Genomic DNA, 17,658 nt, shown 5'->3' on the forward strand with positions numbered 1-17,658 from the left:
TTGACCACTGCATTTGATTGCCTGAGGAGTTTCTTCTGTTTCTGGGGAATGTTATTTGAATGAGTTGCCTTAATGCCTGGAAAAAACATGGTCATTAATAGACAAGTGGGTAAATTCTTACATTTTCTGTTTCCTTGAGATGTAAAATAAAGGAATAATACCTGGGGAGATAGATCTGCTGATGAAATTACCTTCTTGTGTACTCTCTTGTTAGAGAAAGGCACACAGCCAGCTTGAAATCCAGTTTCCATCCAGCTAGGTTTTAACCCATTTGGTGGGACTGAAATAAAGTCCTCCCCCACAGCTTTCAATGGGAAATAAACATGTGCTTAATGTTAAACTAAATGCTGTTAGGAGGAAAGATAAAGCTAACCCCTTGGGTTTGTTATACTGGAACAGGGAGTATAACAGGTTTGTTATACTGAAACAGGTACATTATCTGCACCTTTTCCAGTTTATTTATACTGTGGTTTTGGCTGATTATTTTATGTTGATGGTTGTGCTGATGATGGTGCTTGTCTGTCTTTTGGCCTGCAAAAGGGAGCATTTATTCAGTAGTAGCTTCAGACCTGAAATCTGCTACACAGACAGGATGGCTGGTCATTGAGAGAATTGGGGTCTGCTGTATATTCAGTGAGGTTGCACTCATGGACATCTGAGAAGTCCTTCTGTGAAAAATCTTTAGTTCAGAAAATAAAGTCCTAGAACAGCTTTAAAAAGAACTAATACAACAGCATTCAAAGAATTGTACCAAGTCTGAGCTGCTGGAAAAAAATTAGGGTGAAAAATAGAGTGTAAGGTGAAAAAAGTCTGTTAATGTTGGCAAAATATGACAAGGTCTAGTTCATCATCCCCTCCTCAGATCTTCTCCTCTCCTAGGGTTTTGGTTTTTTTGGGTCCCAGACTGTAGATAAGAAAATATGTATTGAGTCTAAATTCTAGACAAGCACTAAAGATGGGGAATAACTTCCCCTACACATCAGTGCCCAAAGCACAGGTGGCCACATCCAAATGCTGTTTTTAGATCCTGCATGAGTTCAAGCAGGGTCTTCGTGCAGAAGTATGCGGCAGTGATCTCAACACGAGTCCAGAACTGGAAGTGAGAGTTTCTTACTTGTGCTGCCAGCCCTGCTGCAAGGTGGCTGGTCTCAGCCTGTGTGTCTGCTGGTTTTGGCACCAGTCCTTCAGGCTGTTGATCCCTGGTTTGGGATGGCTTTTCAGTTCCTTGTGGCAGCCCTGTTGGGTGGCTTGTTGTGATGTTTTTGGGTGACGTTGGCCACTGCAGCCCCTTCTGTGGAGGTGTTATTGCTGGAGGCAAGCTTGCTGCCGTGCACCTGCAAACAGAGCCTCATCATTTCACTGTAGTTACGTATTTACAGCAGCCCCCTCCCCTGCCCCCAGTTGCTGTACTTAATAAATCATCTTATTGTGTATTTGAAACCTTCCCTGACGTGGATAAACTGGTTTTCGCACAATCGAGTATTTTAGCAAATTTTCTTTATTGATGATGATGTTTCCACTGGAAGAGGAAAATGTGATACTTTGAAATCTTATTCAGGGATCTTAATGCATTTTCTCCAGTATGGATGTCTTTTTAATTCCTCTGAGCACTCCTGAGTAGCTTAATTTCAGAGGAGTTGCTACTATTACTGAATAGCCTTGGCTAAGCTATTATACCAGCGGGAAGCCTGGTTGGATAGCATTCAGTTTGCTACATTAGTCATAGAATCAATATTCCAAGAGAATAGGTTTAATAGAATTGAAAACTATTTTAGGCTGTAGTAGCATATTTTATTATTTTTTGAGATAGCATAGTTACTAAAATAATAAGACTGATGCCATAAAAATGGGGAGAATATTGCGCCTCAAAAACATTGAGTCATTCATTTCATTACAGAAGAATAGTAAAATCCACAGCAGTATATGCTCTTTCGCTTATTTGTCTCCAATTTTTCTTTCAGGCTGAGGTATGCTCTGGAACAGTAGCAGAAGTAATCCAGTCTGTTGTGAATGGTGCAGATGGTTGCATATTTTGCTTTGGTCATGTCAAGCTTGGTGAGCTCCCAAATTCGTTACAGTTAATTACTATGTCAGTCTGGTAATTACATGCTGTCAGCTCCTGGAACAATAAACCTGAAGTATATGAATAGATTAGAATTTCTTTTTAATTAGCTTTGCAAACTTATCACGGTTTATTTCTACACTGTGATTGTAAGTTTTAATTTGAAAAGGTAAAATGTAGCATCAGATTAGCTTATTCAAGAGCAAGTTTATGTAGGCGCATTGTGATGAAAATCAAAAGATCAGAGATGTTTTTAACATTAATTTGCTGTGGGTCTGGCTTGCAAAACTTGCAAACCTAATTGAATAAATAGTAATGGATTATTAATTAAATACTTTGAATTTTTTCATCTGTTCTTTCCCTTATCTGTGCAGCACATGGCATTACATGTAATGTACCATGATGATATCAGGTGGCAATATGAAGGCATACTGCCTTGTACAAAAAAGGTTAATTGTGTTTTTGTTTGTCTTTTCATTCTAGGAAAATCTTTTACCATGATTGGGAAAGATAACTCCACACAAAGCCTTGGTATCATCCCCTGTGCAATTTCTTGGCTCTTCAAATTGATCAATGAACGTAAAGAAAAAACTGGAACTCGTTTCTCTATTAGAGTATCTGCTGTAGAGATCAGTGGCAAAGATGAAAACCTTAAGGATTTGTTAGCTGAAGTAGCCACTGGCAGCCTTCAGGACGGCCAGTCTCCTGGGGTTTATCTGAGAGAAGATCCAATATGTGGAACCCAGGTATAATGAATAGCACAACATAGATTTTTCTGAGCCTGACTTTCTTCTACTTTTTATTTCCTTTTATCTGACAACAATTATGACAACTTTTAAGCCAGTAAAAAAAATTTATTGCTTTTAATTTATAAGCTCATCTCCCATGGTGTACATATTTGTTTCTCTTAGTGCCCTGGAGATTTAGCATGTTCAGCAAAAAATAATAAAAAAATGCCCCTGTGCTAATTAGTCATTTTCTTGTTTATATTCAAGCTTCAAAACCAAAGCGAGCTAAGGGCCCCAACAGCAGAGAAAGCTGCCTTTTTCCTTGATGCTGCAATTGCTGCCAGGAGCACCAGCAAGCCTGAATGTGAGGAGGAAGATAGAAGGAATTCACACATGCTCTTTACTCTTCACATATACCAGTATCGCATGGAAAAGAGTGGCAAAGGAGGAAGTATGAATGTTCTTACCTTATTGTTTATTTTTAAATGATGTGGTCTTGCATTATTTTTAATAATAATTTGCAGTTAACTTAAAAAGAAAAAAATGAACTCTCAGGCCAGTTGAGTCACCTTTAACTTTTGTAGCTGTGACTAGTATCTGGTTTCCTTACAATTAAATATTAATTTAGCCATTATCCCATGCTGTATTCATTATTCTCCTCGGTTGAATGCATTTTGAATACCAGGTTTGGCTTGAGTCCATGCAAGAACGTGATGTACAACTGTTTTTCCCCTTTTTGTTTTAGTGTCTGGAGGACGCAGCCGTTTGCATCTCATTGATCTGGGGAGCTGTGAGAAAGTGCTGAGCAAGAGCCGAGATGGAGGAGGCTCTCTGTGTCTGTCTCTCTCTGCCCTGGGCAACGTCATTTTGGCCTTAATTAATGGTGCAAAACATGTGCCATATAAGTAAGTGGATTCTAAGTCTGCATTATCTTAAATTTGTGGCTGGTGTTACCTGAGAAATGGATTGCATCAACAATATACTGTTCACCTAATATGAAGTTGGAGGAAATGCTGTCAGAGAGGGGTCTGTCTTCTTTTAAGGTCACTCCTACAGATGCACATATCTTTTGTCTACTTATTCATATTAACATACACACAGGTTTTCAAATGTTCAAGTAACGTGAAATTCCTAATTAGATGGTCAAAAATGGTATATTGGTATATACTGAATTTGGGTGAAGCGTTGGGGAGGGTTTGATTGTTGAAAAAAGTGAGGGAAAAATGGCTAATATTTTCTTTCCTTCTCTCTCTTTGTTTCCTGGATTTGGAATTTCTGGCTGGAATTTCTGGAATTTCAAAAAGAAGATAAAATCCTATGAAATTTGGGTTCCATTATTCACTAAGTGAATAATTTTTGAAATTGTAAAAACTGTACTGAAATTTTGGAAAATAATTGAGTATTGATCAAGTGCGGTCACCAAAGGTTGTTATTTCTGTGTGTCTTTTTGGATGATACATCTTTTAAATTAAAAAAAAAAAAGACCACCATGTTGCACATTAGTTTAGCAGAAGTGAATGTTTAGGTGTGTTCCTTTTTGGAGTGTCTGTGACAACAATTTTGTGTCAAACACACCTGTGGGGGAACCCCAGCTTAAAGACAACAGCCACATTGTAAGCACCCTTACCAGAACTTGGCCTTCAGTCCTTAAATTTAATTGCTGCTTGTCTTAACAACAGCACAAAGTTATAATACATTATCAATCATGTCACTTCACATATTTATCTAGTGGTGCATCTCAAACAGGTGTTTTTTTCTTTCTGTATTAGGCAGAGAGATATTTTTCTCAGGCTACTTGCTAGGCTTGTGTATGGACTAGAAGATGGATGGGTTAGAATAGGGAAGGGCAGATCCTCAACTTGGTCACCTATTGTGGTTTAGTGACCAGACATGACAAGAGTTCCCTCAGGTTGGAATTGCTCAGGGAGCAGGGAGCTTCCTACTCCAAGGAGCCATGGGGAAAGATGTCTTGGAGACCAGTGGAGGACAAAATGTCACTTGTCTTGTCAGCTTTACTGTCCCCAGTGGAAACTTTACATCACCAGGAAAGCCTTCAGAGATAAGTTCTGCTTTCCTTTTGCTGTGTCAGAGCAGACCACAGGTGGCAGAATGGAAAGTAGATTAGTTGGAGTGACACTTGTATTTCTGATATCTAACATTGTTATATCCTGTTAGGCATTTCTTACCATTTCTGTTTTCTTTTATTTATTATTGTTAAAAGTGTTTGCATAGAGCTCACAGAGTGTAACTATCCAGATACTAAGTCTGTTCAGCTAAAAATACAGCACTCCGGAGCTCTTTTGGGTAGTATGACCTAAACCTGAGAAAACTAGTTATCAGTCAATTGGTTTACAATTTTCTAAGCAACAAAATGACTTACCGTACTGTAAATACACAGGCAGATAAATTAAAATATTGGTACCTTGGTATGTGTACATTTAGACACATTTTAAGTGTGGTCAATAACAAGAGCATATTTCTTATCTACATGTATCATGAGTGCATGAGAGTGAAAGCACAGCTTGTGGTGTAAAATTCTGCAAAAAAAAAAGGTGGTGGCTTCTTTAAATAATCCTAGTGTTTTCATTTTTTTTGCACAGGGACAACAAGTTGACAATGTTGTTGAGGGAATCACTTGGGAATATCAACTGCAGGACTACTATGATTGCACACATTTCTGACTCCCCAGCCAATTATGCAGAGACTCTCACAACTGTTCAGCTCGCATCGCGAATCCACCGCATGAGAAAGAAGAAATCCAAGGTTGGTTCACAAACAAGCTGAAATTAATTCATTTGAAAATGAGTTTTCCTAACCTCTCAGTAGGGGAACATGGGATTTCGCGATGGTAGGAAGTAATACAAAATGCATAAAATCTCAGGAGAGGAACTGACAAATGACTTGGCACTGAGCCATCATCCTGCCCCCTATCCTTAATCCTGAAATTCTCTTCTTTTTGTTTCAAACACGTATTCTTTCTTTGCTTACATGTGGAACTATCTCAAAAGCTTCTATCAGTATTAATTAAAAATCAATAGAAGAGGAACAGAAAACTATTGAGGAGAAAGATAATGCATAATATTTAATGGAAATTATCTGAAAAGGTGTGATTGTTATATTATAACTAATACAGTAAAATTTATGTAGCATGTTATTTTATTTTACCCTTCAGTCTAATATTTTCACACTAGATGTAGTTATGATAGTATACACAAAGCACAGATTATATTGCAACCTGACCTTTTAATCACTTTCTGTACTTGTATATACTTATTTATTAATTGCTACTAATAAATTTACTGTTACTTGTGATTTGCAGTATGCATCCAGCTCATCTGGAGGAGAGAGTTCCTGTGAAGAAGGACATGTCCGGAGACCGCCCCATTTGCGACCATTCCACCCACGAACTGTTGCCCTTGACCCTGACCTTCCTGTCCTGAATATATCCAGTGATCCTGACTATTCCTCCAGCAGTGAACAGTCTTGTGATACTGTCATCTATGTTGGTCCCAATGGTGCAGCTTTGTCCGACAGGGAATTGACAGATAATGAAGGTCCACCAGAGTTTGTTCCCATTATCCCATCCCTAAATAAGAAGAGAAATAAAGACAATTCTGCTATTAGTAGGAGTTCTGACAAGGACCATTTCAAATGCAACACTTTTGCTGAACTGCAGGAAAGGTTAGAGTGCATTGATGGAAGTGAGGAACCCATGAAATTTGCTTGTGGAGAAATCTCTGTTGGGTCCAATTGTAGTCCTGTTTCTGGAAGTACAGAAAATGCACAGTCTAAGTTGATAAAGGAAAAAGTATCCTCTCCTTCTGGAGGATTTAAGAAACTGATTCCACAAGAAACTGCGTCTCCCAAGAAAGGATATAACCTTCCTTTCCAGGCTGTTGCGCCAAGGGGTGGCAATGGCAACTGTCAAGAAAATAGCACACCTCACTTGAAAGCAGAGCTTTCCAAGCTGCAGAGCAGAGCTGACAACAAAATAATAGACTCTATCCTAGAGGGGGAGAGAGAGACAATCACTGATTCCCTGCAGACTTCAAGGTGTAGTCCTTTGAGGAATCCAGAGCAGAATAAGGCCACAGCTGAATGTGTCACTAAGGAAAAGTCCTTGTATGTGAAGAGACCCTTGCCAAGCCCAGCGCCTCCCCCTCCACAGCAGAGAGAACACTCCCCAAGCTCCAAAGCTGAGAATTTGGAGCCAGACAATAGCAATGCAGTTCGGACTCCTCCTGTGGGAATGAGCAAACAGATGGGAAACAAACCTGAGCAAAACCCTTTAGGAAGCACATTCCTTGTTGGTAGCAACACCCAGAGTCAGTCAGGTGCGATAGAGGTACACAGCTTCAGGTCAGCATTCCGAGGGAAATGTTTTGATCGGGATATACTGACCACCACAGTGACTTTGCAGCAGCCTGTTGAGCTGAATGGAGAGGATGAGCTTGTTTTCACAGTGGTGGAAGAGCTCTCTATTAGTGGAATTATGGATAATGGGAGACCTTCCAGTATCATTAGCTTTAACAGCGACTGCTCCCTTCAGGCCCTTGCATCAGGTTCGAGGCCGGTCAGTATTATCAGCAGCATAAATGATGAGTTTGATGCTTATACCTCACAGGAGACTTCTACTGGTGTGAATATTGATATTGTTGTGCCCTTTGCTAAGGATCCCTTTACCAGCAGCAGACGTTCCTCCATCAGTTCATGGCTTAGTGAAGTCAGCATTTGTACAATTGAAAGTGATGGAGCCCAGTCTAGTGACAGTTTTGTCGCACAGTCATCTTACAACTGTAATAAGTCCGAGGAACCCTTCAACTTGGACTCATCCCATTTATGTGTCCCCCTGAAAAGTGCTCTGAATGACAGTGGATTTTGCTTCTCTGAGCTGGAGAGTGAGAGCTTGAGTTCTAGCAAGCTTTCCTCAGGCACCAGTAAAAGCCCTCAAACCTCTGAAACTACCAAAGCATCTCAGATAAAAAGTGCTTTTTGTGTCACTGATCAGCCAGTAAAAATCAAATTTAGTAATTCTCGTGATGCACCTGTGATAGAAACAATACATTCTAGTCTTCCTAGGAAAACAAAAACTACCTCTTCTCCAATCCACAATAATACTGTCCTCAGCTATAAAGAGCTGCAGAATCCACATGGTATATTTGAAGATCCTTGGCTGTTACGCACCGATTATCACTTGGAAGCAAAACCTGCAGAGTCGCTGCTGTCTCCAAAGCCTCACACGTTTGGTACTGAGAAGCAGCCAGAAAAAGCTGCCCAGGGTTTTGGCACAGCGTCCAGGCCAACAAAGTCACAGACTATGCTTGCCTGCTCACAGAGGGTTGTGGATGGTTGTGAAATGGCCTGCAAATCCTCCAGTGGAGCTGCCAAGAAGTCAGAAATTGCAATGAAGATGCCACAGCTGAAGAGAGGAGCCACCACGCTGGGAGTGATGCCAGTGTCACATGCTAACAGTACTTTGCCAGAGTGTGTGACCCGAGGGAATTCGGATGCTGCCATGGCCACTGGCAGCTTGAAATCGTCCCTGGGAAAGAAGAACGCCCCACAGAAATCAGCCATGTTGCCCAGACCAGGTGGGCCAACACCTCCAACACCTCCTGTGCGTAAATCGAGCCTGGAGCAGAAACCTGTTGGTCTGGGTAACGGTGGGGGGAAAGCCTCTGGCCTGGACTTTGCCAGAGCTGCCACACCAAAGGCTGAAGATGAAGCAGATTTGCGGTTGAAAGCTGGCTCTTACTTTAGTGAAAGTGCCAGCTGCAAAATGAACTTGAAGGGTGACCACTCTTTGCCCAAGATGACTTCCAGCTTAAAGGTGAAGGCATCAAAGAGTGAAACTGTGCACCGATACGGGAGCCACATGTCTCTGGAGAGGTGTGACAGCCTGACATCAGTTGGATCCAAAGCAAGCATGGTGAGGGACAGCGGGAGCACTGGCAGCAGCCGTGCAGGGCGCTCTGTCCCCAGGCTAGGGGTCCCTCCTGTTGCTTCCAGTGTGGGTTTACCACTGCCTTTCCCTGCCCCTGCACCTGGTAAAAACAGCCAGGCCAAACCTACAGCTAACCAGAAGATGCAAGCCAATGGGAATAAAAACCGGGGCCTCTCTGCCAGTGGGTCAAAGTCTCTCAGCTCCTCTGTGAAGTCCCTGGCACAGCCTGCAGGGAAGGGCTCTGGCCTGGCCCCTGGCGGGAAGGCAGCCCCCCGTTCTGTGCAGCCCGTCAGCGGCAAACCCGGCCGCGGCACCATCATGGGCACCAAGCAGGCCATGAGGGCCGCAAACAGCCGCGTGAACGAGCTGGTGTCGGGCGGCTCTGCCAAGGCGGGACACTTCCGAGGCTCCACCGACTCTGACAGCGGCAATGACAGCGGCATCAACCTCAGCGACGAGAAGTCGCAGATGCCGGTGCTGCCGTCCCCCTACAGCAAGATCACGGCACCGCGGCGGCCGCAGCGCTACAGCAGCGGGCACGGCAGCGACAACAGCAGCGTGCTGAGTGGGGAGCTGCCGCCAGCCATGGGCAGGACAGCTCTCTTCTACCACAGCGGGGGCAGCAGCGGCTACGAGAGCATGATCCGGGACAGCGAGGCCACCGGCAGCGCCTCCTCGGCACACGACTCCATGAGCGAGCGCGGGATGTCCTCCCCGGGCCGGGTGAGGAGCCTTAAATCCCCCAAGAAACGGTCAACAGGTGAGACATGAAGGTGTTTGCTGGTGCCAGGTGTTTGCTGGTGCTGCACTGCATCGTGAGGATGGAGGCGTTTTGTGGCATCTCTGACAGAGAGGAGGCTTGGAGGGAACTCAAGGCAGGGAGGTGGACTGACTGCATGTGCTTGTGTGTGCATGTGTATTGCTGTGACAGCAGCTACTTGTCATTTATTTTACTTCAAAGCTGCAGGTGTGACACAGGTGCTGTGGTGGAGAGGGCAGGAGAGGTGTGGGTGCCCCGGGGTGCCGGCAGCCTCCCTGCGAGGGAGGAGGCAGCGGGTGGCTGCTGGCAGGTGAGGGACATTCCTTCCTCCCTCAGCAGGGCCAGGGTGGCCCAAATAGGGGAGGGTGTTATGGGTGGGTTGGGAAAAGTGGGGTGCTAGCTGAGTGCTGATGCATTTTTGTGAGGATCAAGTGAGTGAACCTTGAAAACTGGTGAGAGGAGGGCAGTGAGGAGAGGAGGAGCTCTGCTGCTAGGTGTCTGTGAGGGAATGCCAGAGAGACAGGCTAGGACTGTAATTTAGAAACAAAGGAATAGGCTGGGAAGGGAGAAAAGTGTTTGTGAATTAATGAGGATTGCTAAATATGCATTAGATTACCCAAAGGTAAGGCTTAGAGCAGTAGGGTGTGCATGTAAGATGCAGTGACTCTTAGGCAAATGCTACTAGCTAATCACAACACTATTGTGTTGCACTCTAATAGTATTTATATTAAGAAATTTTAGGCTGTGTGTGTGGATACTATACACAGTAGGAAACTGACTGGGAGAGTTGCTTGGAAGGGCAACTCTGGCTCACTGTGTCCTACCACATCAAGTAAAGGTGGGCATATGGGGGCCAGGTCCCCTTTCCTTCCCTCTCATGCCTTTTCTTATTGCTCTCACTGCTGGTGCTCATGTAAGAGCAGCTGCAGTCAAAGTGTATTTGTAGTCAGCTTCAAAATCTGGCTCATGTGGTTGGTGTTAGAGTGTTCATTTCTCAGATCTAGGTTGAGATCCTGTGGTATTGTAATGAACCAATGGCAACCAGTGCCGTGTAGATCATGACCAGCAGCTTCTTTCAGCAGCCTGGGCATACTGACTGCTGGGAATATAGTAGGAACTAATATCAGCAATGTGCTGGGTCTGAATTTCTGGTTGGAACGTGGCAATTACTGCAATCCCTGTAGATACCCACGATGCTCAGTTCTGGCAGTAAAACCAAATGAATGAAGTTGATCTCATGGGGCTTTCTGATCAAGGAAACTGAGTTGCTTCAGCAAGTGATAAATAATTTTGGAAACTTTGTGTAACATTTGCTGCTCTCTCTTTCCATAGCATATCTGCCTCTTAAACCTTTCCCACAAATCAATATTAACAGCTGTGTAAGTTGCACACATATTGAGAAGGCATTACCCACTGATGGATTTGTATTTGTTTTTGCCCCAGGAAATACTTATAAGGTCTTTAAAAATGACAAACTATTTCTTTTTCCAGTTGTAATTGCTCTATATCGGTAAATTATGTATTACGTTTTTGGAGTGCTGTAGACTTTGAGAAAATAATGTGTTTTATGCATGAAATGTGGCTTGCCAGGAAGTGCATAAAATATTTCTTATGAGAAATGTTTGGTTCAGACCTATTATTGTTCTAAAATAGTTGTAATCTTTGCACGTTATTAGATATTCTTGGAGTGACTTATGTAACACCAGACTATGTTGGAGTCTCTGGATTTAAGGACACATCCTACTCCCATGTATGTCACTGTAAACCTGTCTCCATCCTGTAATGGAGAAATGATGTTGACCCTGGCTTGTACAGTGGAAGGAGATGAAGTTTTCCTGCTTATTGCATGTGTTTGACCACATCTGTTTGGTGTCCTCCTCAGAGGGATCTCCTGTCAGCAGTGACAGGGTCAGGGTTACAGTGTGTGCCTTTGGCTGACAGGACAGTTGGTGGTGTTTCAGGCTGAATGGATTGGGATTGTGAGAATGATTTTGTAGAAGTGGAATCAAGTCTTCCCCTTTTGAAAACATTCCCGTTTTGTTCTTGTTAGAAATCAGCAAGGATGCAATTAAGAATGAGAGATGTTTTTCTTAAGAATATGTAAAGCACGTAACTTTTGGGATATCAGTGGAGGTGTTTAGCCCAGAAGTTATTTTGGCAGCATTGTCCTTTGAGCAGAGCTGCCTTGTCTGTTTGATGTGCTCCCTTTTGTAAGAGCAGAAGAAACGAGAATCTTCACCTCTGAGTTATTTTTTAATAAGAGGAGGCAATTAACTACTAAATTTATTGTCACCAGTCACCTAAAGCCAGCTTAAATTTATTGCTGCCTTGTGTCATTTCAGCTTGTTTCTGGTGGCCTTTAGCCCTCCTTTTAAGGATTGGGCTGCAGGCTTGTAAATGTTGCCTAGCAGCTCTATGCATGTAGTCATGCTTGAGTCATGTACTGTAAAGGTCAGATTTTTAGAGAATGGTAAGAGAATAATCACAAAAAAATTGCTGGGCACCAGAGTGCTAACTCTTGCAATCAAAAGCATCAGCATTTCTGAAGGATATAAGTCAGTCTCTGCTTCATGAAACTTGAATCCTAGCAGAAGGATAATGGAGCAGTATTATTTTCTTGGAAAATCTGGGAGCATCTATTGAAGGCTCTCAGAATTGGTGAGTTTTGTTATGCACTGCGCTTCTGGGTGCTGGTGCAAAGGTGTGAGATGTCTCAACATTAGAGGTGCTCAAGTTGAATCTGGGTTAATGCCTTCTGAATGCCTCTCAATCCCACAAAATCACTGAAAACTGATGGTATTTAGCACCCTAAAATAGCAGTTAGTTCTGGAGGGAACTGTTTAAGCTTTGCAAAGATGTAGTGCTGTGACAGAGATCTTAGATAGCCTTGCTTGGCTTTAACTGGGGGAGCAGAAGATTTCCAGATACGTAAGTCATTATCAGTATTAGTTTTAGATTATTCACTATCTCACTGCCTTTGCAAAGTAATGAATACCATTGTAGTCCACCAAAGAAAAATCAATCCAGGAAAAATATTTCTGCAAGGAGAGAATAAAGAACTGATGTTCAGACATCTGCTTTGGGAGAGGAACTGCTGTTGCTCCCATCTGGGAACCAAGTGAAACCTACTTTGTCAAGGCAGTAACTCAATTAGCAGCCTGAGGGTATTTTACTAAAAGGAAAAGATCAAGAAAAGCATTTCTTCCTAAGTATACTGAGAACCTAGATCTTTCTTTAATTCACTGCGGTATGTTCTGCAGTGTGTTAGTCTCCTAGAGCCTGAGGAATGTTTGTTTTTGTGTTTTAGGTCTCCAGCGTCGCAGACTGATTCCTGCACCATTGCCAGATGCTGCCTCCTTAGGAAGAAAACCCAGTGTCACTGGCCAATGGGTTGATCTACCACCTTTGCCAGGCACTTTGAAAGAGCCATTTGAAATTAAAGTTTATGAGATTGATGATGTGGAACGATTACAGCGACACAGACAAGAGGAAACTGAGGTCAGCACATATTTTACAACTGTAGACAACTTAAATTACAATATACAGACAAACTCCTTGCTTGAATGCCAGAATGGTGTTCAGGAAATTGAGTGCAATTAAAGTACTATAATTATTAATTTTACAATTCATATGTTTGGGGTACCCTTAACACAGAAAATGAAAATGATTACTGTCTAAAATTAATTGTGTCTAACATGACTGATGGCATAAATGGAAGTTACCAATGAATACATTATGAGAAGACTTCGTAATCCTAGCCTGGCTGGTGGAACCTTACAGCCTCCCTCAACCATAGAGTCATTAACTCCTTATGTAAATGATAGGATTCTATTAAGTCAGGGATATACTGAGTTTGCTTACTTGTAATTGGAAAACACTTCAGCTAATTCTATTTTAGAGACCAGAATTCTATGTTCTACTGATGCCTTTTTCCCCTTTCTTTTGTAATAGCCTTTCCAGGATGTTGAGAAGGTAGGAATGCTTTTTAGAAAATAAGAATTCATGGTTTAGTATTAACTATAACCCTGACATTATCATTGGGCTGTGTTTATCATTTTCACTACTGGAAAAAAGAATTATCTACAAACAGTAGTCACTTCAGAATGTATTAAGAGATGTTTGCTCATTCAGAGAAGTGCAACAAATGCTCAAGTGATGTAGCTTGCAGTTCCTCTAGATTAGAATCCATTAATGTAAACTTCAAATAAAACGACCCCCCAAAAACCCGTAAAAACCCCACCAACCCCACAACCAAATAAAACAACCCACCTGCTCACTCTTACAAGTAGTGAGCTGGGAGCAATTTTTGTCAGGCTGTTACAGGCTGGCTCACAACAGGAAAATTCATGGAATGGTCTTTCTGTGTCTTAAAAGGGTCTGATGTATTTCCATACCAAGCTGAAGATACTGGAGAGGCGCCAGCAGAGAATCAGAGAAATAAAGGCAAAGCACGAATTTTTGAAGGAAGAGTTGGAAGAGACAAAGTGCAGGTTGATGATGGATCCAAATAAGTGGAAAGAAGACTGTAAGTATTTTGCAAGAACAGCAATATGATCAGCCTCTAACAGATTTTCAGCATGTCAGCAGTCCCACTGAAAAACTTAATCACTTGCTAAGATATTTTGCTGAATTGAGTCCTAAAATACTCTGTGACTCAATCTATGTTTCTGTAATATGCTGTTTGAACAAAAAACCCATATAAACAAACCAGAAGAGAACACTAAAATGGTGCCGTTAATATTAAATGTAATTTTTATTATTCTTTTATTATTCTTCTTTCCAAAGAAGGAAAAAAATCTTTCCATATATCCATGTTATAGCTGGGAAATTGAGGCATGGGATTTGTTCCCAGACTGAGTGTTGTGCATAACTGAAGCCTCAAGGTAGAGTTTTGTATCTGCTGAACAAAGGGGGGGAAAAAAGTCTTAGTTCAAGAGAAACTGACTTTTACCACGTTGGCTGCTTTGTGATAGAATAATATTTTATGATAAGCTGTTTCTCTTACTTCTCTTAGTTCAAGAGAAACTAAATTTTACTCTATCATGTTGGCTGCTTTGTGATAGAATAATATTTTATGATAAGCTGTTTCTCTTACTCGGTATTTTTTTGTCTGATAGTTGAAGTGGATCCTGATCTTGATAAGGAGTCGCAGGAGTACCTGGAGGCACTGGAACAAGTGACAGAAGAGCTGGAGCAGTGTGTTAACCTGTGCAAGTCACACATCATGATAGTGACGTGTTTCGACATCGGGATAAGCGATGCACAGGATGCGGTGCGGGAGGTGGAGGTTTGAGGAGAGGTTTCTCAAGGGACTGAAGGAAGTGAGGCTGGGACGTCCGACATGAAGAAGTAAATGGATAAAGTAGCTGGGAAGTGAAGGAGGAAAGGTGAAGACTAAGAAAGCAACAATGAATGTTGTAAGAGAAAGAAACAGCTGAGGAGTGGGAATGTTCATAAATCATTTGGTGCCTCAATGTGACCTGAGCTGTACAAAGGTAAAAGTAGGGACAAGTATTGCTTCTGCCAGAGGGAAGTGAAGAAATTTAGTACAAACCCTGATTTTAATTAAAAACAAACAAACATGAAATGGAAGTGCCTTTAAAGTTCATTTGATTTTCGTTTTTGTATTTGGTGCTAGAATTAAAGCCAGCAAACCTAAGCAGACCACAAAATGTATTCCTACGAAATATTTTATACTGTATAGTGTATTTATGACTATATGTAAAAACAAACAGCATTGTAGCAAAAGCAATAAGTAAATTATGTTTTCATACCTGAACTTGCCTTCTTGTTTCATAGAAAAGCTGTTTTATGTAGCAGAATTAAAATTGTATTATAATTGTTTTCTTGGTTAGGGTTCAAGATATTTTTATGAACATTTATCTATTGAGAAAGGAGTATTATGGCATTTTGAAATGATTGTTTTACCTTCAGGTTTTGTATTATTACTTTTCCAGATCAAAATAAATGTTTGTTTTCCATTTTATATATACATATATAGATATATATTAACTGCTTACCTACTTCCTTGGTTACTAACCTCACTTTTCACAGACCTGGTCTTTTTTGTAGTCGTAAACTTAATGTGAGGAAGTCTACAAAGGGCACTGTGGTTAGTTTTGGTTTTCTTTTTTCCACTCTGACTGCAGGAATTGAGAATTATGTTTATTACCAAAATCATAAAACAAGCAAAAAAAAAAGGAGCAAAAAGTTTTTGTAAATGTTAAGTTAGGTCCATATTTTTATATAGTTTTGACTATAAATATAGCATTTGCATTTTGAACTTTTAAGACAAATAGTATATCTTTTTACAGTTTTTCTAAGGAAGGCAAACCCTCAGGATCAAGTTTATACATGCTGCATGAGATTTGTGCTTTTTTGAAGGAGGCCACTTAAGTGTGGAAACTATTGATAAATTGTTGCCAAACAAATACTTTTGGAAAGGTTTAATAGTGTATGTAATACCACATTTCATAATGAATCATATTTTCTAATCATCTTCCTTTTTATGGTTTTTTCAAATCCTTTGTATAAATATGTATTATAACAGCTTGCTTCAGTTTTTATCTGTGAATAAAAGATACATCTATTGTTACAAGTGCTTTTTGCTGTGTATGTGATTTTAGTATTCAGAAGAGAGAAGGTGGTCTCTGGTACACTGTGTTAAATGTCACATTGCATTGTCTCTTTGCCCAAGAGGTGTGTAACTGGGAACAGAGCTCTGACATTCGTCATCATAAACCAATCAGGAAAGAGAGACAAAACACCAAAGGGTGAAATAAATAGCAGTGATAATACTTATACTCTCTTAGCACTTGATAGTTTACAGAACAAAGACCTGCAGCTCACATACTTGTTTTCCCTGATGAGAAAAAGCAATTAAAAATGGGTCTGAAACCACAAGAATATTAGGAAGTGGAATCAAGCCCTGGGCCCCACAGGTCCATCATGGCAACCTGCTACATTCATTTCTTTGTGGCACTTCTGTGTTTGCTCCTTGGCTGGACAGCAGCTGTGCCTGGTCCTGAGCTCCTGGTGCTGGCTGGAGCCTCCAGGCAGGGTTAATGTAAACCTTGTGCTTCTGGTGACACCATCTCTGTTTTCCAGCCATTTGGCCAAAAGGCAGATCTGTGGGAAGTTTTCCCCTCCTCTTTTTCTCTCCTTAGGTAGCCCTAACAGCATGGCATCCATGCACTGTTTGCTTACCTTCGCAAGAGGCCTCTGAGATGGGGCCTCATTCCTCTGAGATGGGGTAAATTCCTTCCTCATTCTGCAGCTGGAGAAGTGGGAGAGTCAGAGCAGGAGTCTGATGCTTAAATAGCTTTTTGACTGCATGGGTTAAAAAGAGTGCCCTTCTCTATCCCTTGATTTATCCCTGGAAAAGAGTGTGCCATGTTTGTTTACTGATATTTGGCACTGTGTCTGGTTGTATGCAAGGGAATATGGCATCTAGAATTTCTGGAGGATCCTTTTGCTGATACCCTTGAATATCAGCTATATTTACTAACTTGTAAATTCCATCTAAATTTAATTCCTGTGGGCAGAAAGTTACAGTTCTTCAAATATAGAATCAAAACCATGTAGTGATTCAATACATTGTGGGCTTTTCAGAGCAAGGATTAGATAAATAAAAACAACCAAAATAAAAAAAAAAGAGCAGTATGCTGAGGAACAAATATTTATTAGCAAAAGGGAAAACCTCCACAAACATGATGGCAAAAAGAGACTGTATTCATGAGGAGCTCTGCACTTGGCATTTGGTTCTGCAATGGTGCCATTGCGCTGTCCTCTGGAGATGAACATCTCAGTGGGGCTGTGGCAGGATGAGGTGACCTGTGGGACCTCTGAGCCCTGGGCACAGCAAGGCTGGGCACACACTCTTCTTCAAGGCTGCCTCTAACACCATGTTAAATGGATCCAAGGGGTTTTGTTTCTTCTATTTATTTGCCAGCCACCACATCCTCTCCTTCCGGGCCTTCATTGTTTCTCCCCCACCCTGGCAATGTTACCATCCTCTGAAATAAAAATCAAGCTGCTAATCATCCATCCCAGTTTTGATAAACCTGATAATTTGTTTAAATATTCCCCTATATAGCGTTTGCTGATCGGACTTGTATCCTTTGATATTTTCTCCTTCTTTTCTAGCTATGGTTATGTTTGCCAC

At 41.5% G+C, this 17,658-nt stretch overlaps 1 protein-coding gene across 2 annotated transcripts in view; it reads left to right on the forward strand.

Moving 5' to 3' along the window:
• Nucleotides 1-16,089, forward strand: part of KIF26A (kinesin family member 26A) — a 96,253-nt gene extending 80,164 nt beyond the window's left edge. Inside the window, exons 7-15 of one of the 2 annotated variants that reach the window (XM_030950489.1) lie at nucleotides 1,962-2,055; nucleotides 2,546-2,808; nucleotides 3,058-3,241; nucleotides 3,536-3,695; nucleotides 5,391-5,553; nucleotides 6,110-9,494; nucleotides 12,802-12,992; nucleotides 13,869-14,019; nucleotides 14,612-16,089. In XM_030950489.1, the coding sequence (XP_030806349.1) occupies nucleotides 1,962-2,055; nucleotides 2,546-2,808; nucleotides 3,058-3,241; nucleotides 3,536-3,695; nucleotides 5,391-5,553; nucleotides 6,110-9,494; nucleotides 12,802-12,992; nucleotides 13,869-14,019; nucleotides 14,612-14,787 (4,767 nt within the window). In that variant the 3' untranslated portion in view covers nucleotides 14,788-16,089. The remainder of the gene's footprint in view (nucleotides 1-1,961; nucleotides 2,056-2,545; nucleotides 2,809-3,057; nucleotides 3,242-3,535; nucleotides 3,696-5,390; nucleotides 5,554-6,109; nucleotides 9,495-12,801; nucleotides 12,993-13,868; nucleotides 14,020-14,611) is intronic. The other variant, XM_030950490.1, reaches the window with a different exon arrangement.
• Nucleotides 16,090-17,658: the final 1,569 nt, after the last annotated feature.

This window comes from Camarhynchus parvulus, chromosome 5 (assembly GCF_901933205.1).
Source record: "Camarhynchus parvulus chromosome 5, STF_HiC, whole genome shotgun sequence".
In the NCBI taxonomy this organism is placed as follows: Eukaryota; Metazoa; Chordata; class Aves; order Passeriformes; family Thraupidae; genus Camarhynchus; species Camarhynchus parvulus.